The sequence below is a fragment of the Antechinus flavipes genome, chromosome 2 (genome assembly GCF_016432865.1).
Source record: "Antechinus flavipes isolate AdamAnt ecotype Samford, QLD, Australia chromosome 2, AdamAnt_v2, whole genome shotgun sequence".
NCBI classification, from domain to species: Eukaryota; Metazoa; Chordata; class Mammalia; order Dasyuromorphia; family Dasyuridae; genus Antechinus; species Antechinus flavipes.
The window spans coordinates 322,378,923-322,406,765 of NC_067399.1; the positions used below are offsets into that span (position 1 = coordinate 322,378,923).

The 27,843-nt window shown below is 33.4% G+C and overlaps 1 protein-coding gene across 6 annotated transcripts in view; it reads right to left on the bottom strand.

Moving 5' to 3' along the window:
• The window catches only part of SIPA1L1 (signal induced proliferation associated 1 like 1), a 290,775-nt gene that overhangs the window by 58,762 nt on the left and 204,170 nt on the right, over positions 1-27,843 (bottom strand). For all 6 annotated transcript variants that reach the window (XM_051977675.1, XM_051977676.1, XM_051977674.1 and 3 more), the window contains 4 exons: positions 25,792-25,949; positions 14,042-14,618; positions 12,839-13,113; positions 258-533 (listed from right to left, as the gene is read on the bottom strand). In XM_051977675.1, the coding sequence (XP_051833635.1) occupies positions 258-533; positions 12,839-13,113; positions 14,042-14,618; positions 25,792-25,949 (1,286 nt within the window). The remainder of the gene's footprint in view (positions 1-257; positions 534-12,838; positions 13,114-14,041; positions 14,619-25,791; positions 25,950-27,843) is intronic.

A 27,843-nucleotide genomic window follows, 5' to 3' on the forward strand; every position in this document is an offset into this window, starting at 1 on the left:
CCTTTGCAAAACCTAGCATTCCAAATTCTTCCTCCCTCCACTCTTTCCCCTCCCTTACACAAAAGCATTTTTTTTAAGTTTCATGTAAATACTGGCTACAGATTGAAATTTAACTTTTGGGTTTTTTAAATGAATTTTCTGACATTTTTTGTTTATACATTTCCTAAATTTTTCCTAATATTTTTCCTTTTTCCTCCACCTCTCTGGAAACAATTTCCACATAACAAAGATATTCAAACTTTAAAGAATATAATTACCTCCGTTCTAGAGGGCGGCCATCACTAGAGATGCTTCGAGGGATATTGGCAGCTCGTTCTGGAGGTTGCATCTTCCCATCTCCTTTTCCAGCACTCATTCGAGAAATCACTGGACTCTGGACCTGAGAGGGTACTTGGGACCCATGAGGTCCTTGCCCCTTGTTGGCATTTCTCTGCCATTTGTTGTTATTTCGGAAAGGGAACTTGAATTCATAGGAAACCCCTTCATTCATTTTGTAGTCCATCACTGGCATGCGGTATGTTTCAGAGCAGCTCCTGTTAAGATGTGAGTATAAGGAAGAAGTTTCACTGCTAGGTATGTTCCACCAAAAGGTCAAAAGACAGGAAAGTATAAGTACCCTTAACTGCAAGAATCCAAGCAGACAATAAACACCTAAGCACTTATTGTGTGCCAAAAACTGCCCTAGGTGTTGAGAACAAAATGCCAGAAACACAACAGCTTCGGTACTAGAAAAAGTTACAATTTTTGGGGAAGACAAACACACATACACACACACACACACACACACACACACACACACACACACACACGCATGCACGCATGCACCACTTGGCAATTTTTGTGTGGAAGGTACAAGTAGATAGAAGGAATCAGGACAAGTTTTACTATAAAGGTGAATTGAATCTTTCAGTTGCATAATAAAGGAAACAAGGGATTCTAAGAGGCAAAGGAGAAGAAGGTATATATTCTGGGCATGCAAGTCTTATCAATAAAAAGTTATGAAGATAAGGGCATCATATGTCAGGTGCGGTTTAATGTAACAAAGAACTCCTGGAGTTTATTGACTATGGGTGATAGGGATGTGACACAGTGAGATCTGTGCAGAAAACCATGTATCCAGCCCTAATCTCTGCACTAGCCAACAGTATCACATTTCCTACTGTTCATCTTGAACTGAATATCACATTGATATCTTATGCAACCTGTCCAAACTGAACTTAATATCCTTTTCCCCAAACTCTCTCTTCTTCCTTATTTCTTTCAAGAGTATTAACAGCCTTTCAGTCACCCAAGGCATACAACCTAGATGTCATTCTCTCACCATTCATATCCAGTGATCAAATCCTATCAATTTTACAGTTGTAATTTCTCTTCCATATGTTTATTTCTTTTAAAGATCATCAACCTGATGTGAGACCTCAACACTTCCCACCTGGAACAGCCAATCAGTTGTTCTCCCTGTCCAAGTCTCTCTTTACTCCAATCTATCGCTAAAACAGAGGTCTGATTATTCAAACCTTCACGACCATAAAAATTCCACTTGTTCCCCATTACCTCCAGGATCAAAGACTAAATTTTCTGTTTGCCTCTCGAAGTCCTTCCTATCCTAAACCCTTTTTTTGTCTTTCTAAACCTTACTTGCTCCATATAGTTGATGATCTAGTAGCACTGACCTTTTTGTTGTTCCTCATAAGACACTCCCATCTGCTGATTTAATGCATTTTCATTAGCTGTCCTGAATGTCTGAAATGTCTTTTGTCATCTGTTATATTTTTCCTAATTTCCTTTAAGTCTTTCTTATTTCTTCTCAGTAATATATTGATCCAAAAAAATCCCATTAAACTTGAAATAGAAAACTCTATCCACATACAGACAATGAAGTAGGGAGACTGAATGCACATTGAAGCATACTATTTTTACTTTTTTTTGGTTTTTCTTTCTGGTGCTTTTTCTCTTTTGATTTTTTCTTTCATAACATGACTAATATGGAAGTATGTTTAAAATGATTGTACATGCATAACCTATACAGTAGATCACTTTCTGTCTTAGGGAGAGGGAAGGGAAAGGAAGGAGGAAGAAAAAAAAAATCTTACACAAATGAATGTTGAAAACTATCTTGACATGTAATTAGGAAAAAAATGATATTAAAACATGTTTTTCTTCTAAGATTACGCCTACATCATCATGTTTGTATAATTTTCTGCATGTTGCTCTCTTCTCCCCCAGTTTAACTGTGAGCTTCTTGAGAGCAGATCCTTATTTTTGTGTTCTCAGAACTTAGGACATAACAGTATATACATAGAACAGAGTAGGCATTTAATGCTAGTTGACAAACTGATTTTAGCAGTTATGTAGAAGATAGACTAGGATATATAGAGGAAAGACTAAATTGGGGCAAGATGAAGTCAGGAAACCAAATATAAGCATAAGATGATATTCCAGATTAAGAAGTTATGAGGACCAAAAGGTTATGAGGCTAGAGAAGGGAACTGGTATGTTCTTCAATAGAATGGATAAGATATGACAACTGATTGTACATACATTGTGGTGAGGGAAAGTGAAGAGTCAAGAATAACATGAAGGTTGTCAACCTTGGCAACTAAAAGGATGGTGCACCTTTGGCAGAAATAGCTCATGAGGTTTCTAGGTGAGAAAACATAGCAAAAATAGAGGAGGATCCAGGATATAGCTTTGCAGTACAAGTCCAGCGAAGGGTATGATATGAATGACAAACTACCAAAGGTGATTGGGGAAAGCATATATTCAGAAGTGAAGGTGAAATAAAAAAGATAAAAATAAAAAATTTTAAATGAAATAAACAAATATCAATTTTAGGGGAAAATTTCCTTCTAACTTATGAGTATAAAAAAGATTCTTTTGTCACTCAAAAATAGTATCTTGGGAAACTAAATCTCAATGTTTTTCACTGTTCTTTATTAAGAAACTAACAGATGAAAAACCTTCATGTGCACATAAGAACTAAAAAGTATTCTATATCAAACTGTTAACTTTTCTAAAGGCATTTTTTATGGGTACACAAAATTTAACAAGGTAGTAAGAAAATTATCACATGGGTCCAACCTTCTAAATGTCTTTTTCTTCCTTGAAAGAAAGTGTTAATAAATAAAAAAAAAAATGGTCTAGAGGTGCAGAACAAGAAATCTATTTGAACATGGCCAATGTGCTAATTTACTTTTCTTGACTATGTTTACCGCTAACAAGAATGAAGGAATGAAGAATGTTAGAATGCAAGGGAAGCAAGGATTGTCATAGTGAGTGATGACCGAGATGCAGAAAAAAATTATCCCTTCTTGGCAGACCTCAAATGTTGAATAACCTCAGTTTAGAGCAATTAAGTCTAATGCCTCTATTTCTTTTTGGCAAAATATAGAAATAACCAAGGCTTGAAATTTTGTTTACTTCTTGAGGAAACCAAATATGGTCAATAAATATTCAAAGCAATTCAAACAATTATTAAAGACCCATTATGTGCAAGAGACTATCTTAGATGCTAGAGATACAAAGATGAAAAATTAAGAATCCTTCAAGAAGCTTACATTCCAAAGTGGAATATGGTAGATATGGAAGAGAAAAATGGTATTTATACAGCCTTAGACAGTTTACAACCTTCTTTCTTTTTTATTGTGTTCATTTAAAATTTTTATTTTATTTATTTATTTTTATTTCCCCCCAATTATAAGTAAAAAAAAAAATTAGTTTTTCAAACTCTGAATTTCAAATTCTCTCCTTTCCTAATACCTCCATTGAGAAGGGCACATGTGAAGTTATGCAAAACATTTCCATAAAAGTCATGTATAATCTGCTTTCTTCACAATCCTATGAGGTAGATGCATATTTCTAGAGATTAAGCAAAGAGTTAAGGCTGTAATCCATATCTTTTCTGGATTTCCAATATTTATTCCTTCAATTAAGTGCCATGTTAAGGACAAAAGATAGCTCAAAAAAAAAAAGTGTTGTGAATATTACCAAAAGAAAGATAACGCTTTTTTTGCTCAGGATGGGATTAAAGGTATCATGAGAAAGTTTTTGGAAGAAAGGTCGAGTTGAACTTGGAAGGAAGAGAAGGATTTTTACCAACTAGTACAATAATGAAAGACTGTGTTTGTGGAATGAGGGATGGTCTGCACCTAAAAAGTAAATAAATAAATAAAATGAAGATAGGGTAAGACTGAAGAACAGAGAGAAGTGAAAAGTGGGTGAAGGATATGGATAAGGAAGGGAATAGAGTGGAATTAGGCTGGAGCCAGTTGGTAGAAACTTTCAACAAGTTATTTATATTAACACTATTTGTGTTAATATTGAGTTGTATATTGTTTCAAAATGTCTTACCTATGAAAATGGCTTTTATAAGAAGATTCAAATGAATTGAAAAAGATCTGATGTAAAATTAAGGAGTATAAAACAGATTAAATCTTTTTTTTTGGGGGGGGGAGGGGTACTCAAGAAAGGATGGTCCCTAGCACATCAGATAGATCAAAAATTTAAATGCAATTTCCAAAAGGATAGATGTGCAAGAATCTTCTGCTTTAGGTTTTATGGTTATTTGGTATTATGGTTATAGGGCCACCCATTAAATATTTAATGATAGACAAGGTATTAAATGCTGAGTAATATTCTTTATTGTTCACATTCAAGTAGAACTTTTGTAGTCTAAAAGTACTTTACCAACAAACCTTGAGAAAGTAGACAATAAAAGTAAAGTTATCCCTATTTTTTATATATATAAGAACAAAGTAAAGCAATCTAAAATTGTCTAGAAAAAAGAATCCTTATTTTAGTTAAGAACAACACATTCCAAATGCAACAGAAATGAGCACTTGACATCATTTTTAACCCTTCAACTTCACCCTTAATCACTTGTTGATGCTACCTTCACAACATATCTCAGATTTATCCTCTTCCCTTCATTTCCACAATACCATCCTAATTTGGATCCTCTTAGCTTTTCTTCAGATTATTGCCACTGTCTCATAACTGTATACTTCAAGTATCTGCTGTCTTCCACCAATTCATCTTCCACATTAATTTCCCAAAGTACAAGTTTGATCATATATCTCCCCTGCTGAAGGACATTTTGCTGCTTCCTAAATGCCTTTAGGACAAAATACAATCCTAATTTGGATGCTTCCCAATCAGTCTCACTAGGCTATTTCATATTATATCCATTTGTGCTCTCTATATTCCAGCCAAAATAGCCTCAATTTTGTTCCCCAAAATCAGCATTCTACCTTCTATGCTTATGCATATGGAAAAGATTTGAGACAACTTTTACCTAATTAAAACTCTTTCCTTTATGTAAACAGAGGAAGTACAATAACACTGAAAAAAAGAAAAGAAAACTTGAGAGAAAACAGACAATAATATCCAGTATTTTCTTATTTGTGGGGTCTCCTGGACCTTCCAGGGATGGGATATCATATTCAGAATACATAAAGCTCTTCATCTGATACTTTATTTTTACAACTGCTTTTGGGAAATTTCCTTTTGTCTTAATTACTCACAATAATTATGTACTCAAATGGATATATAATTTAATTCATGTGGGTGTTCTCTTCCTTGAGTAACTATATGCCATTTTTGCTTGTCCATTCTCTTATCTATATTTTTCCATAAATTTGCAACAGGGACTTTCTCCAACTCCTGCAATATGCTAGGATCCTTCCTTGTTTTCTCTTGACATTCCAAGGACAATGTTCCCCATTCATTTTTCCTGGCTTTTGCTTTATGATCAACTAATCTCTTCTGGCTATCTTTTCTTTGATAGTATCATGTACATTGCTTTTTTTTTTTTTTTTGCAAATTCTTGCCTTGAATGAACAACTGCTTTTAATGGTTATCAACAGAATCATTATAAATGCTGTCTATCTACCCTGAATGTCGACTATCCTCAAAAAATGATGATGAACAAGAGAGACAGGGCAGGGCAGGTGAAAAACTACATAGCTTCATTCTGGAATAGTATTAAAATATAGCATTAAAAGCTGACAAAAAGAAGAAAAGAGAAGCAACTAGTCAAAGAGAATAATTAGTGCCAAGGAAAACAGCAGTGGGGGGTGTAAAGTGCAGAGGAGGGGAGATATGAGAGAAAAGCATTATCTTATTTTGCTTAAAAAACTGAAGCAAGGTGTTAATGTCTCAGCTATTCCCTTTGAAGTAATTTCTGAAGGGAAGAAGGGAAAGCAGGGCTTTCAGGTTCTGCAAAGGCAACATCATTTCACACTTAGCAAGAAAGGTTTATTATCTACCCCTTCTTTGCAGATAAGACATGCTCAGCCCTGAAAGGAGATGTCATTTGCCCTAATGCCCATGGGGAATTGATAGGAATTGATGATTCCTGATTCCTTTTTTCACATATTAACATGAGGATTTTTCAGGTCCCAGGTTTAACTTTGCAGCTTGCTTTGTTCAGTTTGAGAGTTCAGTCTGTGAGTGCTATTATGGGAAGGTTACTAAAAAAACAATTTGATTTGGTTTCCATATGTTTAAAAAAAAAAAAAACGCTACTTTCCATAGCAAGTACTTGTGCCAAAGACACTGCATCTGCAAACCTCAGGGAACTTGTACTACTTCCCATGATGTCAGTGTGTGCCTGATATTATTGCTACCACCCCACCACCACCACCTACATTCCTTCCAGTAAAATGTTTTCTATTCTGATTTTTGATGATCTAACAACACTCTTTCTTCTTTCTCCTTATATTTGGGCAGGTCACAGAACTCTAAAATTGGGCAAGTTTAGACATATCTTGAGGGCACCTAAACCTCCTCTCAAAAGATACTCTAAAAGCCATAAAAATGTCAAGACAAAGAGATGAAGAATTAACCAAGTAAAAAATTCTAGCTATTTCCTGGTAAAACAGGTGTACAATCAACACATTAAATAAGCAGTCACTGAACACAGTTTTAACAGAACTTCAAATACTGTACTTTGCAGTAGCACTCAAAACACATTGTTTCCTTATCTGTAAAATGAAGGAATTTGAGTGGATGGCCTCCCAAAATCCTCTGCAACTCTAACTCTATTATTCTGTCAAGTACCTGGCATGTACTAGGAAATGGGAATATGAAACATACACACTTCCAGGCCCTCCAAAATCTACTAGAAAGATATTAAATATACACACATAAGTAAATATACAATTTATTCAAAATAATACATGGTGATTTGGGGGAAGGACTCCAGGGGAATTTTAAAAGGCCTCTTGGAGGAAGAAACATTTACAAAAAACTTTGAAGAAGTAGGAATTCCACTGAAGATGAGAAGTTTATATAAAAACACAGAAATCAAAAAATTAAAGATAGAATGAACAGAAAAGAAGAATTAACCAATAAACATTAAATGGCTGCTATATGCCAGGTAGCAATTAGGTGGTGCAATGGATAGAGTGCTGGGCCTGAAATCAAAAACATTCATGTTCCTGAGTTCAAATCAGGCCTGACACTTATTTTCTGTTTGACCCTGTCAAGCCACTGACACTAAAGAACTCAGGCAAACAAGAAAAAAAAGAAAACCAACCACCCTCAAATGGGAGCATAAAAAGTCAGACTTGATTAAAATGACTGATCAATAACAACATGTTCCAGGCATTGTATGAAGTGCTGTAGACACAAAGAAAGGAAAAGACAGTACTTATCCTTGCTAAGTTCACAATCAAATGAGGGAGATAATATGTGCAAGCTACACACAGGATAAATAGAAAATAATGAACAGGACTAGGAACTAGGATTAAAATAGGTAAAGGCTTTCCTGTATAAATTGAGATTTTAACTTGGACTCGAAGGCAGGGAAGTCTGGAGACAAAAAATGAGGATAGAGAACATATCATGTGGGGGGGGGGGGGGGGGGGAAGGGAGGAGGAAGGGAAGCGGGAAGAGACAACCATTAAGAATACTCAGTGTCAGGAGATGGAATGTCTCACATGAAGAGATGGTCAGCAAGATCATTGTCACTGGGTTGAAGAGTATGAAGAGTTTGAGGATGGCAAGAAGACTGGAAAAGTCCTTTCATTATAAAGGACTAAATGGCTGAATAACTAAAGCTATTTGATGCCAGAGGTGAGAGGGAACTGCTGGAGTTCACTGATTGGGGTAGGAGGGAAGGGGGACAGCTACTTTAGGAAAAAGTCAAGACGTGTAAGAAAACTTTGGTGGCTAAATGAAGGATGGATTGCCAGTGGGCAGACAATCCAACAGGCTATTGCTATATTCTAGGCCTAAGGGGATAAGGGCCTGCCCTACAGTGATAGCAGAATCAGAGGAAACAGAGGGCTGTGTTTGAAAAATGTTGCATAGGCTTTGGCAGCAGATTGTATATGAGGGTGGTGAGAATATCAAGGAGTCAAGGATGACATGTGAATTTTGAGCCTGGGGCCTAAGAAAGTGTTGATGCCCTCAATTAAGTGGGGGAGGGGTTGGGGAAAAGATAATAAAATCAGTTTTGGAAGTGCCGAATGTAATATGTCTGCAGAGCGTCCATTTCAAGATGTCTTGAGGCAGCTGGAAAAAGCAAGGCTAGAGTTCAATAGAGAAGTTAAGAATGAATGAATTTTCTTGAGAATCAGAAGCAGAGAGAAAATTGGATCCATGGGAAATGATGAGACTCCCAGGAAGGAGTACTGAAAGAGAAGAAAGTCAAGGAGAGCATCTTGTGGTGTACCTATGGTTGGGGACATGACCTGGATAAAGATCCAACAAAGGAGGCTAAAAAACAAGTGGTCAGAGAGAGGTAAAAGAAGAACCATAAAGGGAGTGATATCCTGAAACCTAGAGAGGAAAAAAAAGAATATTAAGGAGAAAAGAGTGACAGAGGATGACAAAATGTGCATATAATTCATGAAGGACAATGATTGAAAATAGGTACTAGACTTAGCAGCTAAGAGATCACTAGTAACTAGATGAGAGCAATTTCAGCTAAATGAAGTCAAGACTGTAGAGAGATAAGACAGAAGACCAGTGCAGACATATTTTGTAGATGGCCTTCTCAAGGAGTTTAGAATCTAGAGAGAGAAGTATGGGATGTCAATTAGCAAGAATGGATACATCAAGCAAGGGTTTTTTGAGGATACAGAAGACAATGACATTTCTACAAGCAATAAGGAAGCAGCAAGTAGACAGGGAGAGACTGAAAATAACTATGAGAATTAGGATGATAGGAGGAAAAATCTGCTGAAGAAAACGCAAATGACAAGTCAGTCAAGAAGAATTTACTAAACAGAACTGAGTGGCAGGGAATCTGATGAAGGAGACAAGGTCTTATAGAATGAAATTTGTACTTATACAGGAACTGGTTGTCAAAGAATAAAGTTATTTCTTCATGAAGTAGGAAATAATGGCAGAAGGCAACTGAGTGAGAGGAGATGAGGAGGAGGAAACAAAAGGAAGCTCTTGATGAAAGACCCCACTATTTTCAGTCACATATGAGGCAAAGATCTCAGCAGAGAATGTGGGGAAGATTTGAGGAGAGGTGAAAAAGATAGGAAGAAGCTGAACCATCTAACTGCCCTCATGCTTTTTTAATCAAGTCATTTAAAGAGTTTAGAAAAATAAATTGTCCAAAAATATTTTCATACTTAATGATAATTAATAATTTTGGTAAGATTTTAATATTTGATATTATTTAATGAGAAGCACAAAAAGGAGAGGGATTTGGAGAAAAAGTTCTCTAAGCAGGGAGATATTGAAATGCCCATTCGTGATCACCTCTGAGGCACCTACCAACTTTGTATTTTGTATAAGATTAAGATTGCTGATTTAAAACAAAAAAACAAAACAAAACCAAAAAAAACATGGTTGTCTGACCTAGTTTCTATCAGGCTGCTTAGAAGCAGCAATAATTGTAAGTAATTACAATAAATAATTGTTAAGTGTATGAACTAAGTCCAGCAAAGGCCATAAAACAGAAGAAAAATTAATGGAAAAGAGCTTTTGTGTGCCTGTTTAAAAGAAAGCAACTTATCATACCTCAGCAAGAGTCTCTAAGGAATCACAATATCCCATATTCTTTTTAAAAAGGAGAATACTAATGCTTAATATCTTCTATTTCCTAAAGCATAACAATATGAAATAGATTTTAGACAGTTTCTATTAAAATAATTAAGCACATTTAAAGTGCCCAACTTATTTAAGTTACTTAGAAAATCTAGTCTTTCAGAACACTTTATTCCCCAATGTCCTTGGATAAAGAAGCAGTATTCTATTTTGAAACAAGGCCATAATTCATGTTAGAGCAACATTTGGTAGGTAATATTACTTGAAATCCTGTCAGAAGCACAAAGTTCTGATTCAGATTCTTGGTTCAAGCAAAAGAAGCACATTATATCTATCACTATTCACTTGTCAAAATATACAAATAATAATGCTAGGTAGGTAGGAGCTTAGGTAGACGTTAAGCAGTATGTCCACTCATATACCCCATAAATTCTACTAGCAAAAACTCAAATTTATGGTAAATTTAGGATTGCTATTTTGGGGAGGAAAAAGAAAACTCAGAATATTATGTTGACTTTAGAACAGTTAATAGAAGTCAAAGTCTAGAATAGAGGGTTTTTAAACTGGGGTCCACAGACATCCTTCCCCAAGAGGTCTCTTGAGTAGATTTGGGGGTACCTAGAAACTTGGAGAAACAAAAAAGATACATATTGAATTCCTTTTGCAATATTAAACATTTTATATTGTAAATTTGGAAACATTATTTTGATCATGGAGCTTAACAGGTTTGACAAAGGGGTCCATAACACAAAAAAGTTTAGGAAGCCCTGGTCAAGAAAAACATCTGAAATAAAACTGAAAATTAAAAGGTTACAAAAAACCAGACCTTTGACAGAGGAAAGAGAACCCAGAGCAAAAAGAGAGTATATGATTAAATTCATTTAATTCAAGAAGCTTCTTTTAAAGAAGATATAAAAGGGAATTATAAAAATAAACAAAGCCACTAGGATTGGGAAGGGGTCAGTGGTACAAAGGTATAAAATCTAAGGCAGAGTTTCTACACTTGTTTTCAGTTGGCCCTTCTTGGCAGTCTGGTGAACCTTATGGATCGTTTCTCAAAATAATGTTGTTAATGAATAAAATATGTGGCACTGCAACGGAAACTGAAATTCAATTTTCAAAATATAAGAACAAGTTTACAGATCCCCAGGTTAAGAATTTTTACAGGTAAACTGGTTAGTAATCCCAACGGGGTTTTGTAACTAAATGTGATGGTCATGAAATTATGGTGTATTATTATCAAATGTTTTCTAACTATTTTCAAACTATTTTTAACTATTTCTAACTATTTCTAACTATTTTCTAAACCTACATACCCTGTGTTAAATAAAAATTTCTCAGGTAAAAAGAAGTTGTGAATGAAAGTTTAAGAAGCTCTGTTTTAAAGTATTCTTCATAGGAACAGTACATTAACACCTATGAAGAAGCCAAGAGATCAGCTGATTGTGAAACAATAAATACTTCTGGCTGATGTGATGAAAGATAATTGGATTATTCTGAATAGAGCCAAATCCAACTTTTCATAGGAAAGGGGTGGGTCAGAATAACCTTTTTTTTTTTTTTTAAACTTTTAGACAGTGATGGAAGGCAATTGTAATCTCTGTCTAAGAGTATTCTGAATGTTTTTAAATTATGTATTCACAGTGTGTTATCTTCATGGTTCATTTTATAGGAGACTGAGAACTCAAGGATGATTTAGGTCTGACTCTTGTAAAACAGCTACTTTACAGTCCTGAGGCATAAAGTCTGGGAATTTTCCCAAGTTAATCACTCCAATCTCTCCTACCCTTAGTTTCTAGTGCCTTACCCCAAAGCTAAGTTAATGCTCAGATATTCAGGAAAAAGGAAGGGATTAGACCTGACATTTCATGGACATAAGGAATTCCCAGGTGAGCCAATTCATTCTATAAACATGTCACTATTTTATCTGCAATTTAGCCTGATGGAGATGCCTAAAGCAGTAGTGTCAAACTCAAATAGAAACAATATTTTTAGGTGGTCCAGGCAATATTGTAGAGTTCTGCGGTATGCAATATTTGCTTGTCAGAAGGTTGATACCTCTGACACAAAATACTGAGGTTAAGTGGCTTCCCAAAAAATATGTCTTTGTCCCTTTCTAATAGTTTTTACATCACATTTACAAATTATTCTTACTTTGTTAAAAACAAACAAACAAAAACAACAACAAAAAAAAAACTCTCACAAAGAGGAAAATAGCAGAGTAAAAAAAAAAAAATCATCTGAAAATACAATCACATATGTATTAGTCCTCTTTTATTTTGGAGGGAGAGAGGGCCATCAAGATTAAGTGACTTGCAAAGGGTCAGACAGCTATTAACTGTCTAGGGCCAGATTAAAAACTCAGATCCTCCTGATTCCAGGAGAGGTGCTCTTATCCCCAGTGTCACTGAGCTGCCCCATTCCTCATTTATTTTTTAAAAATTAAGAGACATAGATGTTTTCCCTTTCTTACCCAATACCATCTTAAAAAAAAAAAAAAAAACTGGCTACACACACACACACACACACACACACACACACACACACACTCACTCTCTCTCTCTCTCTCTCATAATCTTATGTGTTTATACTCTTATGTTTTTTTTACCTCCTCCTCCCCCCACATATAAATAAATATAATCAGGAATGGCCACTATCCCAATTACAACAGTTCTTACAGTTTTCAAACTTGTTTTTACAATGGCGTTGTCATGTAAACTGTTCTAACTGTTCTCCTGGTCATGTTCATTTAATTTTCCTTAAAAGAGCTGAGATTCTATTTGTTCTAAAAACAAAAGCCATGGGTGCTGGGCTCTTCCCTCTGACTTACCTTCTTGGAGTACAATCATCGTGGGGTGGTATAATGACCACTTTCACTGTGACTGACGTTCTCAGAAGGTCAATCATTTGTTCATGGCTTAGGGTGGCAACAGCGACTTTACAGATTTCCACCAGGCGGCTGCCCTGCCTCAGTCCCGCCTGCCAGGCATAGCCATAGGGCTCTACATCGGCCACAATGCCCTCGTAGTTGACATGGAAACCAAGCTGTCCAAGCCCATTTCTCCGCAAAGTCATCTCCACTGACTCACATCCTTTAGTCACAAACTAGAGATAGAAACAAAAGATATAATTTTGAAGTGAGGGGAATAATGGTAAGAGATTCAGCTGAAGAGGGAAAAAAGATGCAAACAAAGGTTATAACTGAGATGGTGCTTTCTGTATTTTTAAATAACTGAAAAGCAATTTGGATTTTTATCTTCTATTGGTCTACATTTAGTAAGCACTGGGAAATATATCAGAAACTCAAAAAAGGGGCCTTAAAATTTCATGAACACGAGGAGAGAGAAGCAAAGGCAGAAAAGTTAACAAAAAATCTGAATTTCTCTACACATTGTGAAAATGGAAGCTAATTAGACTTCAAGGAAGCAGGTAAATGTGCCTTTAAATCGTCATTCTCTAACAACCAATATTATTTTAATGGTGATTGACGAATAGGGATTTTGAGGTGACAGTAGAATCTGATCACAGGTTTCTATGACCTGGGCAAATCACCTCACCCCAACTGCCTCAGCAAAAAAAAAAAAAAAAAAACCCAAAAACAAAACAAAAAGAAATGAAAAAACAAAAAAAAACCAAAAAAACCCCACCATGTTTCTAACACAAATACATGATAAATGTATCCTGCCCATTTATCCTATACTTGTTTTTTATTTTCCCTAAAAGTTAATAGGAGGAGCAGCTAGGTGGCATCGTGGATAGAGCACCAGCCCTGATGTCAGGAGGACCTAAGTTCAAATCTGATCTCAGCCCCTGTGTGACCCTGGGCAAGTCACTTAACCCCAATTGTCTCAGCAAAACAAAACAAAAGGTGATAGGAAGCATGACAGCAAGCTGCATTATCTTCTTCAAACCATCCAGCAGTTTTTAGATAAATTAATAACAGTGTAAGCTTTGGTAATTCTATCTAACAATGCAGACAGAGCTTTATTTAATGAAAAATTACACCCAATTTAATAAAGGAGAAAAGATTCACCTGTAACCTCTTTACAATCTCTTTGATATCCTCACTGCTGTGGTTGAAGCTCTCCACAGAAACACATTCTCCTCTCTCATAGAAGATTTTGATGCTCAAGTCAGTGGAAGTCCACCCTATGACATCCCTGCAGGAACAATTGAACACCACACTCTTTGTTTCCTGTTCAATGAGGACTATAAACTCATTAGAGATGCCCAGAAGGCAGTCTATCTCCATAGCTTTGTTGTAGTCTTTAGCATGGACACTCCACACAATAGCACCCATGCTACTGAACTCTGCTCCAGGATAAGGCTTGGATTTCTCTTTTTTCTTTGAGGCAAGAGAGATGAAAGGGAATTTGCCTGAAGGATCAATGGGCGTATTGGTGACATTCTTCTCGGCTAGATCTTTTAGGTACTCCTGGCGGGTCCTGGTGGCCATGGCACGGAACTTCTCAGACTTATGAGCAGCATTCTCTGCGTTAATTACTTTGGCCAAAAGGAAGTCCCTGAAAACATTCGACTTCGGGAAAGTGACTCCTTTAGGGATTGGTGGCCCAAAGGACGGCACATCTCTGGACCTGGTTACAGCCACACTGAAAGAAAAGCAAACAAAAGAGAAAAAAGTTATGTCAATATTACTAAATTTCTCTACTTTCTGCTTCAAGGGCTTAAGAGCACATTTACAGTGAACGATGTTTTAATTTCTAAACAGATTAGAAGACCCAGATGAGGAAAATTATCATTAAGACAGGTTGATACCTGCTGTGCAAGTTGTATTCTTAAGAGAAGTGCCTAGAGTCCCCTTAGGCAGTATAAGCCAGAGGTGAGAGTTTAACTTGATTTTAAGACTCATTCCCTATCCATAATACCACAATGCTTCTTAAGCACTTCTCTATCAATAACAATACACATTTCTGTTTAAAACAAGAACAAAATTGCATCTAATAATATTTCCCTTCCCTTATCAAGGAGTGAGGTTTTATTTCTCGCTCTACAAAGTTCTGAAAATGAGAGTACTTCCTTTATTGAAAAGTAAAATAAATAGAGATAAAAGAAACACATTTGTGGTATTTTGCACAAAATATTTAAATTTGAGAATAAGGAAGCAATTTACAGAAAGGGATGTTATTATCAGTAATTAGAAACTTCAATACACACAGACATGCACACATATTCCAGGTATAAGTATAGTATTTATATAGACATCATACTTGGCATTTTATTTGATAACAAACCAAACTTGTAAATGGTTGATTACCTATCTTTATTATAAAAGAGGGTTAAGTTTATGTGGATATAAGTGAATATATTCATAAATGAGTATTGTAAAAATAAAAACTTTCCAAAACTAAAAAAAAAGCTGACAAATTCTAGTTTAACCCACAGTAAAAGTTACATGAAATAAATTTTGGGAGACTAAAAAACTTAACAAATTGTTATGAAAAGTTGAAGCCTAAATAACTAAATAAAATATCTTGATTTGATTTTAATGTTATAAAAACAAGAATTCAGAGGATTTTGACATCTCGCCTAATTGTGTTTTCAATATTTCTGCTTCTACTATGCTGAGTCCTTTTAGTTTTATCTCCCTTAAAATGCAATAATGTCTAAGAAATAGACATGATGAAAGAATCACTAAATAGACACCAAATATAATCGGAAATAAATACTAGACACCATTTCTTTTTTAAAAAAAGTAGGGGTGAAAGGGCAGAAAAGAAGAACTATTGGAAAAGGTGAAAAAAAGTAAAGGGTAAAACAAGAAGGTAAATGAAATTATCTAAAATATAATCATCTTCCTTCTGCATTACACCAAGAAAACCAAAGTTTTATATCTTGTTGTAAGACCTCATTTCCTCTCTCATCAAGGTTTTTCTGTCATATTTTGATGGCCTGCAATTACTAAATATAATATGTAAAACATCTTTATACTTTACTCAAAATCTAATTGTTTATATCAAAATAGTCAAGTATTCCACCTGCCATAAAAGTTCATTCTTTTTATAAACTCAATAGATTACTGAGGATGTACAGGCAATTTCCAGAAAGTTTTCAGATTTATTTAAAGTAGGAATTTTTATGTTTATGTGCCTATACACACAAATGTATGAACGCACTTATAGACACATATAGATGTGCATATTGATTTGTATATAAATAATAAAGTACATAAAACATAAGTTTGAATATTTTAAATTTGCTTGATTCAACCTTGGTTCTGACTTCTGGTAAAGAAATTCTCCACATAGAAAAATGGTAAATAAGGATCACATTTCTTGGCACCATATTAAAATGCATACTAGCAAACCTTAATCTTAATTATTAAGAATTAAGTTAGAAAAGGATCTATACTTAGCTGTTATTTCTAAGCACTTCAACATACTGATTCTGTCTAAATGAGCACCCAAAATCCTTTGTCTGGAGAGAAATATAAGTACTGCTTAGCTTTTGGTTTTTGGGTTTTTTTTTTTGTTTGTTTGTTTTTGGCTGAACAGAGAAATCAGGTAAACTGATAGACAGTTTTAATGGATTAATTAGTACAAATTAATTAATAAAAAAAACCAGTATTTTTGGTTAGTTGAGAACAATGTGTTTTGAATGTTAACTCCTACAAATTGTTATTTTGATGTTGGACTCAAAGTCAGGAGAAAAGGTGTATTAGCATAGACAATTTTACTTCACAGACCAGAGGATGTAAGTGGAAGAAGACACCCCCAAAGCCTGATACAGCCTAAAACCTGAATCATCTGAGCCTGAACAAGTGAACGTAATATACTTACTTTACTAAAACTTTCATATTTCTCCTTAAATCTTGGGGTAAGTTAAATACCTAGTGGTGTTTAAGCCAATTCTCACATGGCAATGAATTCTGAGAGATAACAAGGTTAAGAGTGCTGGGCCTAGAGTCAGGAGGATCTGAGTTCAGGTCTGGCCTCAGATACTTACTAGCTATGTGATCCTGGGCAAGTCACTAAACTTCATTTGCCCCAATTCTTCATTGGTAAAAAATAAGAGCTGGAGAAGGAAATGGCAACCACTTCATATGTTTGCAAAGAAAATCTTAAGTAAAGTCACAAAGAGTTGGAAACGACTGGGAAAAAAAAAAAAAAAAAAAAACTCCAAATATTAACTAAGGCAGAGCACAGTAGGACTAGCATTTTCCTAATTCTACATACTATTTCTCTTTTAATTTGGCCTACGAGCATATAAGCTCTTTTGACTGAAACTTTACAATAGTAATTCATGTTGAGCTTCCAGTCTACCAAAACACCAATCTTTTTCACATGAACTGCTAACCACACTTGAACTTGTCAAAATGATTTTTTGGGGGGACCATGTATAAAACTTTATGTTTACCCTATTAATTTTTGCTCTATTAGATGCAGCCCAAAAAGCTAGCTTAAAGAAATCTTTTTTGATTCTAACTCTGTCATTTGGCGAGTCAATTATTTCTCTTAGCCTTGTACAATATGCAAATTTTATTTTATTTTTTATAATCTTATAATAGCTTTTTATTTTTCAAAGTGTGTTCTAAATTTTTCTCCCTTTCTCCCAAACACTCCCTTTCCTTAGATAGCAAGTAATCCAATATAGATTAAATATGTGTAATTCTTCTAAACATATTATATATAGATATATATATGATGTATAAATTTTATAAGCATGTTATCTATAAGGCACAATGGAGAGAATATACTTAAAGCACTTGGACATTAATAACAAAAATACAAACAGTAGATGTTTAATAAATGCTTGCTCACTTCCCCATTTTATGCCTATTCCAAATCACTTTTTAAAAATTTAAAAAAAAAAAAAAAAGATGAAACATAACATCACTGGCCAAGTACAGGTGTCTGGCTCACTACACTAGAAATATCCTAATAGTTGGACTTATACCCATTAATAACAACTCTGTAAATGAGGCCAGGCAATCATTCTAAATCTACCTATGATATTATCCATCTCTCATCTCTCTATCTTGCCCAAAAGACCATTGATAAAGACTTTGTCAAATATCTTTAAATTCTATTTGTAGTATATGAACTTAAGTTTGTTATGACCTATTCCAGATGTCACTATGTTGATGACCACCACTTCCTTTTCTAGATCTTAACTGACCATTATTTTAGCAGTGTGCTAATAAAAAGAGGGGGAAAAATTGATCTGAAAGGAAAGGGTCAAAAATATCAAGGAAATAAAAAAATTGCAAAAGAAGGTGGCCTAAGAACATTGGATCTAAAATTATATTATAAAGCAGCAATCATCAAAAGTAATGGTACGGACTAAGACATGTGAATCAGTGTGATAGTAACTAATCTACTGTGTGATAAACCCAAAGACTCCAGCTTCAGAAATAAAAATTCACTATTTGACAAAAAATGCTGGGAAAACTGGAATAGTGTGGCAAAAACTAGGCATAAACCAACATTCAAACCACATACAAAGATAAGGTCAAAATGAGTACATGATTTAGACATGAAAGATGATGTCATAAGCAAATTACAAGAATCAGGCATAGTTTATCTGTCAACTCTATGGAGAAGGGAAGAATTTATTATCAAACAAGAGATAGAACATTATGGATTTCAAAATGGAGAATTTCAATTATATTAACTTAAAAAGACTTTGCACAACCAAAACTAATGCAACCATGATGAGAAAAAAGGCAAAAATACGGGAAACAATTGTTATAGCTTCTGATAAAGGCCTCATTTCATAAATATATAGAGAACTGAATCAAATTTATAAGAATATAATTCCCCAATGGATAAGTAATCAAAGGATATGAACACGAAGTTTTAAATGAAGAAATTCAAGCTATCTATAGTCCCGTGAAAAATGTGTCAAATTAATAATGATTAGAGAAATGTAATTTAAAACTTCTCTGAGGTACCTCATGGCTAATATGATAGAAAAGGAAAATGATGTTGGAGAAGATATAGGAAACATGGGAAATGCATTGTTTATTTTTTCCAGTCGTTTCCAACTCTTTGTGACCTTACTTAGGATTTTCTTTGCAAAAATATGAAGTGGTTGCCATTTCCTTCTCCAGCTCTTATTTTTTACCAATGAAGAACTGGGGCAAATGAAGTTTAGTGACTTGCCCAGGATCACATAGCTAGTAAGTGTCTGAGGCCAGACCTGATATATAACAAAAAAAATTGTTTTTGTTATATATCAAATGCCTACTTAGCCACTTTGAGCTACGAATCAAAGTCTCTCAGTTTCAGTTTCCTTAATTTTAAAATAAAAGAACCATAATAGATTATACAAAGGTTTCTTCAAGTTCTAAAATTCATGACTGACCATTTAAAAATTCATGTATAAGCCATTCAAACTCTAGATTACTACCATGGTAAAAAATGTAAAATGTCTGTTATTTGAAATTAATAATCTCATCATTTCTAACAATTTGCTTTCTACTGTCCAGGAAGCAAATGTGATTAAAAAATAATAATTAAAAAAAAAACAAAACAAAACAGAAGTCTCAGAAGGGGCCATTAGCATAGAAATCACTTAGCTATATGGTTCTGAAATCTTCAAATTGAGTAGCTTTCTAAAGTTTACTTGTTATTAGATAGATCATTAGAAAAATATAGTTATTTCATATAATAAAAAAGTTAACAATAATTAAAATGTCTTCTAATGAAAGGAAGACAAAAACTGATCTTTTAGCATATGATTATCTATGATTCATTATTTTAGGGAAGTGAAACCAAACTCAGTTTAAGATAAAAAAAAAATTCTGCAAGAAAATGAATAGAGTATGATCTAGAAATTTTTCTGTAAATTTTAAGGTATTGTGGCATACTAATATTAACTGGGATTCAGAAGGCAAAGAACCCTTGTTTACATAATTTAGAGTAACTTGATTTTCAAGATTTCCAAAATCAGTAATATTTCATTAATGCATAGACTACCCTTTCAGAATTTGTGATAATTATACTTTGTTTCACCTAAATAGGATAACCACTGAACTTGAATCAGAAGAATTGGATTCTAATTCTGGATCTGCTATAACATAGTGATATATGCAAGGGGATGGCATTTTATTTATGGGAATCTCAGTTATACAAGATGGAACTCTGAGGTCCCTGACAACTATGGTGTTATTTCAAGGATTTGTTTCAGGCTTTTATTTGTTTATAAATAGTGATTCTAATTTGCTTATTACAAACACTTTTACAAACTAAAGGCATCTATTTGACAAGTTTCTATCAATCTAGACTATGTAATATGCTTTAATTGATTTATTATTTTTTTTTACAACTATAGTAAAATCTTTATGTTTAGAAGAATTTCAAATGTTTAACTATATTGGATTACTTGATGCCAAAGGGAAGGGGGAGAACAGACAGAGGAGGAAAAATTTGGAACACAATGTTTTGCAAGGGTGAATGTTGAAAACTATCAAGAGTTTTGAAAAATAAAAAGCTATTACATCTATAGCAAAATCTAATTTATCCAGGTGATGCATAAATTGTTCTATACAAAGTCTAGATATAATGTAAGTATACTTTAATCACATTTGATGGAAACCTTCAAAACCTTCTTAAACATAATAGTGGAAGTAGTAGTGAACATAGCAGTAGCATTAACTATTAATATTAATATAGCACTTTATAAAGTTTACAAAGCACTTTGTAGATTATATATATGTATATTATTCTAACAACCCCAAAAGGTAGATGTTTTTCTTATCTTTATTTTGCTAAGGAAAACAATCTGACAAAGATTAAGTGACTTGATCAAAATTACATGACTTAGAAAGGTTGAAGCACGATCTGAAACAAAGGTTTTTCTGACCTCAAGTCTAGCATTCTAAACATGATGCCCATAATTTAAGTTTTCCATGATGACTAAGGGGTCATTATGACAGATGACAGCAATTATTATAATAAAAATAACTCACATTTATAGAGTGTTTTGAGATTTAAAAAACAAAATGCATTCCTCAAAATAAATCTATATTTATATATTTATATATTTATTTTGGTGCAACAGGTTCATTTATATTTTCCTACCACCCTTGGAGCCATTGTCCCCTTGCCCACCCAAAACTCTCCCAATTTACCTTTCTTCTATTACTTTAAATGATGAAATAGAAAATCCTCTCCTTGACATGAAAATTCTTCACATGCTGAATTCAACCTACCATGAGCTTTTTAAAATATACTGTACAAAATCCCACACACTCAAGAAAGCCTTGCTATTCCTCAAATTTGACATTCCATCTCTATGTCTTCGCATATGTTATTTCTCACATCTAGAATAACTTCATGCCATAAATTTAGAGTTGGAAGAATATCATAGACTACATATCTACTCCTTTTCAGAGATGAGATAAATGAGATATTTGGCTTAAGGTCAGTTGTATGCAAAATGTGAAGCCAGGACTTAGGAATAGGCTCCTTCCAATGTCCAAAGCTGTACTCCCTCTTCACTTACATCTCTTCTAATTCCTAACTTCCTCAGCTCAGCTAAAGTGTGCCTCCATTCATGAATTTTTTCCCCATCCTTTCATTCCCACTCCCAAAACAACAAGAACAACAAAAACAACAACAAAATCAAAATAACTAATCCTCATTTTCTACCCATCTATCTTAAATTTATTTTATATGCTGAGTGAGGCAAGATACAAGCCAACCTAGGGATAGGTAAAACAATAGTAGCACAAAAGAAAGGTGGACTTAAAATAACATGATGCACTCAGCAAAGTAAAGTGAAGCCCAGTTATAAGAGTGGAGGGGATAGATGATGAGAATGATTTCAGTGGGGATTTGTAACCCATGAACAAAAAACACTAAATAAATAGTTACTCTGTGTTAGACACTGTGCTAGGTTTGAGAATAGCAAGGAAAAAATGAAAGTCTCTATTTTTAATTAACCTCTTTAAGCAGATAAAAAAAGCGTGCATTTATTTTGCAACCATTTATACTCAAGCATATATGTACACAAATACATGCATACATTTTCCTGTCTTGTTGTTATATTAGATTATAAAATTTCAAAGTTATCAATATCTGTGAAATCCGTTTTCTTATCCATCTAATTTGCAGCTTTCTATTCTATTCTGCCACTGCCTGGGAAATGACCAAATTTACTTCAAGTTTGTCTAAAATTGTACTAAATAATTTCTCCAAGTAAGACTCTTTTCCATTAGGCAAAATGTTATGGACTTTACGGTAGAAGCTTGATGACATCCATTTTACCTGGTCAAAAGCACATTTTGCTTACTTACTTGGTGATTCTCAGCTGTTCTAGAAAGCTGAAGTTGCTGGTTAAGCAAGTGATTCTAGAATTCTAGAATTCAAATAATTCAAACTGACCTCTACTAATCAGCATAAAGTTTTTCCCTATATTAGTTTTTCATAGCAAATTCAATTATATGATCACATAAATCAAGATCCTCATCAAACCAGATTTCCTAACTTTTTTTTTTTTTTTCTGCTTCTGGTCTGTTTATAATATCAGATTATACGTTGCTACCAGATTTAGGTCCCTTAAAAACAGATTTTCATTATGTCACTTATAGAAAGTCTAAACTCAGCCTAGCCATTTAAAGTCTTCTAACTCACTTCCAGTTAATAAAAGATGACCTCTTTATTATTCAGTAAATGCTGAAGCCATGGTTATGCCTAGGCATTTCACTGTAGACATTATTCTACAAACTATCAATCCTGCTTCTAGCTCTGCCCTCACAGCCATCATTGAGGGAAAAAAAAAAAAAAAAATCATGGGAGAAATATCTGAAACAACTAAGGATAAAGTGAATGCAACCACATAAAGTTAGTATAAGTGAACTACACAGCTAATCCTCAAGAGGGATACTTGACTAAGTTTCTCAAGATTTTCTTCTCTGATAGAAATTAAGAGCTAATGTTTCAGTCTTACTAATTCCTTTGAATTATTTTAAATTTTACCTTCTACTCTTCAAAAGAGACTTCTCAATGGCAACTGAGAGTACAAAAATTCCTCATAGTATAAAACATAAAAACTAGCTAAATTAGTCCTGTCCAAGGAAAATGATTCAAGTGTTCTATGCTAAATTCAAATAGTTATGCAATTCAGACTGAGCTAAATATTTCTCAATTCCATATTCATTCCTTTCATTCTATAGCTAACTAAAAAAATATTCTAAGGCAGGATTATGGCAACATCTCAATTTCTACCAATTAATAAGAAAATATGGATGTTGGGGGCTGTAAATTTTTTCTGTGTACCTATCCAATAAATATTTCAACTATAATCTTCAATGTTTCTATGTAAATTAGGCCAAGTATAAATGTCAAGAATTGGTATCAATGGAGGAGATATTTTAAATAAGGAAGATGGAGAGAAAATTACAAGACCCAATAGTAAAGTATTTCATTATCTTCTATACATCATTGCTGAGGAAAATGAACATGAGAAAAAATGAAAAAGTATTAAAATCACAGACTCACATTTGAAAGAGACCTTAAAGACTATCTATCTACTCTTCTCCTTTATACATTTCCTAATGAGAAATCATCTAATTTTCTTGAATGTGTAGAACAGGGAATTGATTTCCTTAATGTATTCTATTTTGGGATAAGTTTTGTCTAAAAGATTTTCTTCAGTCAAAGGTCACAATTTATATCTTTGTGACTTTCCTATATGTGTTTATCTCTGCCCTCCAGAGATAAGCAAAATCTGTCCCAGGGACAATCAAATATTAAAAGACATTTACCATTTCTGCCTCTACCTCCACCCCCCCTTTTAAGTCTTCCCTCCTTTAAACAGCTCCTCAAAATGACATTCTATGGCAGTTTTGAGCTTCCCCCTATTCTGAAGCTTTTTTCTAGATACACACTCTAACTCATCCACACCCTTTCTAAAATATTGTTCTCTGAAATAAACACAGCAATCTAGATATGACCTAACGTATACAGATTAGGGGAAAATCATTTAAATTCTTTTTAATATGATTTCCTCAAATGCAATCTAACACTGTCTAGATACTTTAGGCTACTTAAATATACTCAGATCAATATTGCCAGATCATCATGTTTCTTTATTTTTTTTTAATATAAACATCAAGACCTATACTACTTCATCTTCTCTCTTCTTTTGTACTTATGCAGTTCACTTTTTGAACCAAATATAGGACTTTTTAAACCTGACTTATTCCCAACTATATTAACTAATGTTATTAGTTATTCCTATCAATGGTGAATCATCTGTAACCTTACACTGACTTTATTTTCTGCACCTGAATTTCTAGTCAAACTTGATCTAAATCCATATGTTGAAAGGAATACACTTTCCTTTCTTCTTTATCAGTGCAAAGACTTCAAAATTAAGCTCTTCTTGCTATACAAATTCTATCCTAATTGGGCAAGCACATAATGACTTCTCAGTTCTGTAGACTCCCAGAGTAATTGTCTGTAACAGAATGGCAAATGAAATAAAAGGATGAAAAATTAAAAGCAAATTTTAATTGGCTTTTCTCCTTTTATGAACTGGATTATGGTTTGTACTACATAACCTAGTAGTATCCAGTAGGTTACAGACATTGCATATTTTCGTATTCTGGAAGGTTTTGACTGACACTTGCATTTTTCTTGATGTAATAAAACTAACTCAAAGAGTCAAGTGTCATATGCTTTTATGCATTTATAAGTTAAACAAACATTTAATAAGCATTTCTATGTGTGTGGCATCATGAAATGGGCTTGGGATAAAGAAAAACCTACCTTCTGGCTTCCAGAAACTTTTATTCTACTGATGAAAACAGATATATCACAGGAGAAATAAACCAATAGAAGTTTGAAGAGAAAGCTTTAGTGTATAATTTTTATTTTGATGTACAATTTTTAAAAAATCCTTGGAGCACAGATTTGAAATCAGGTAACTCTGAATCAAAATCCTGTTTTATCCACCTTTTTGGCTAATTTGACTAATTTGGAACACACATTAAAAAAAGAACTAAAGGCCAGAGTATCAGGCTTATTAGGAAGATAAGCTAAAAGTTTGAAAAGAGTAGGAAAAGTAAAAAATATTTTCAAAAAGTGAATCTCCTCATCATAGTGTCAAGCTCTATTCTTGGTTCAGTTCTCCCTCCTATCTCTTATTTGCTATCTCTTGTCCCTTCAATATCCACCATAAGTAATTCACAATGGCAGAATAGCTACCTCCATATTCTAAAAATAATTACCAATAACTTTTTTCTTCCATGTATCAAAGAAGTAATAATTTGGGGAGCAAACCATAAATATATGCTGAAAATATGGAAATGATAAACTGATTTTCAAATGTTACTTAGTGACAATGTCACTAACATTTAACATGGTATAATAATAAAATATTTAAAATACAACTTACAGAAATATTAAACTAAATTTACATGAGCAGTTTGGGTCCATTAAAAAAAATTTTTTTAAACACCCCTCTTCTATGTATTAGGTCTTTTCTTCCACTTTTTAAAGACAATAAAAAAACAAATTAACAATATAAACAATTATCTACTTATTAAACCAAATAGTGCAGAAGAAATACAGCACCAAAAACGAGTTCTAAATGAAAGACTGCAAGTATCTAAACCAACAAATACAGAGTAAAGTGCTGCCACTAGATTCTATCTGAGTATGAGTTTTGTTATTTACAAGCACTAGCTAATGGAGCAAGTGCATACTAAGAGACAGCATATTCCAATACGGGTAGCAATTCTGGACAAGGAAACCTTGTGTCCAACCATTAATCAATTTCCATTCATCCCTTCAGTGATGCAGTAGTAATAGTTACCTGTAACAGACGTTGTCAGTGCAGGGATTGTGAACTCGGACAATGACAAAAACATGCTGGAAGTGAGAACGAATGTTCTTTGGACTGAAGGGTTGGGCTCCAGGTTCTTGGAAAACTATTGTTACAATATCATTTCCAATGTGCCTCTTCCGTAGAAGCTAGGAAAAACAAAACAAAACAAAACAAAACAAAAAAAATGAAAATGTTTTCACCAAGTCTATGCTTATTCCCCATTTTTTAAAATTATAGATTACTAATATTAAAGAAAATTAATAGCTACTGTCAAAATGTTTTTTTTACTTTATACTTTTTTTAAAATTAAAAGAAACTGGAAAAGGATCTTCCATTATTTTCAAACAATACAAAGGGATTCAAGTCAATTCTGGACATATTAAACAATGTCTCAGGATCTCAAAATACCAGTTTTTTCATAACAAAAGATTTAATTTTTACATAAGGAAGACACTGGTAGAGGGAAGATTCTTAATGATGGAAACTGCTAATGTAATTACAATACAATTTACATGCTGGTTTAGTTAAATTCATCAAAAAAAAAAGTTGCTAGGGCAGGTTGAATTACAGATTTAGCATGCAGGCTAATGATGTAGAAATTAATAACATTCTGGAATAATATAACAATTTTGATACAGGCTAAATTTCAAGCTTAAATAGTTCCTATAATTACAATGAAAATCGTTTTAAAGGCCTTTTGCTTCTTCCTAGTAAAAAATTATTTTTTGAGAGAGAGAATTCAATTTAAAAGACAAAAACAAAACTGGTGGTCAGGTTTAAAAATTGTTCTTCCTAGTTTTTCTAACAATACGGGTTTTATATACTGAACCAAAAATACCCAAATACTTCAACCATTAAAGGGACACTGTATAATTCAAAAGGAGAGAAGATATTTCAATGAAAATTCAAACAAACCAATGCTACTTGACATGATGTGTAACGTAAGTCTTACCTTTAATTAACATACTATTTAGTTAGAATCTTGGATCAATTGAACACAATATTAACATATTTATAACATGCTCTTAGAAATATTCTTTCAATGTTAGTAAAAATCAATAATAACAACATGTTCTTTTTACAACAAAAAAAGGAAATTCTGTTGATTTTGACATAGGCAAGACAGAACTTTTAAAAGAAGCACTAAAAATATTTTTATCCTATGCCTATCTGCTAACCAAGCATGAATGAAAAAACATCTACTTAGAATATGATATTAGAAAATATGTCATCCTTTCTGAAAAAAACTCATAACATTATCAATATGATAGTGCTTAGAATTAAATACAGTATTAAACCCTTTCAAAGATTTTTGAAGACTAAATTCCTACAACAAAATACCACGTCCCCTACAATGTATTCTTTTTACTACATAAACTAATTAGGAATGTCCTATATACATATTGGACATTCCTAATTAGTTTATGTAGTATATATATATATATATATATATATATATTAGACCTAATAAAGAATTGTTTTCCTGTAGGCAAAAACTTTTGTATTACATACATAAAAATGTAATAATATTAAGCCACATTAGGAATATGTAGAATATTATTCTTCTCCACAATAGAATATATGGACAAAATATATTATCATTAACATTTACTTTTTGTTTTTAAGGTGCCAACTGGTTTTCACAAATACTTTATTCGTTTAATTAGAAATCAAGCAATGGAAATGAAAAGACATGCATTGTAATGAGTGAAATAAGTAGAACTAGGAAAATAATATAGGCAAAGAATACAACAAAGTAAATGGGGGAAAAGCAAATAAAAAGTGAACCTAAATGTTATGTAATTATCATGATCTTGTTCAGTCTTGGTGAAGAGATGAGAAAATGTATCTCCTCCTCTTCGCGGAAGAGGTAGAGATTTATGGTGGTAGAGTGTGGTATATTTCAAAAAAAAAATTTTTTTTTTAACTCAAGTACTTTTTCTTTCCCTTTACTATCTGTCCTATGAAGATAGGTATGCTGGTTAGGGGAAGGAAAAAGATATTTTCAGAAAAAAAAAAATGTGAAGTACAAAAGGTATC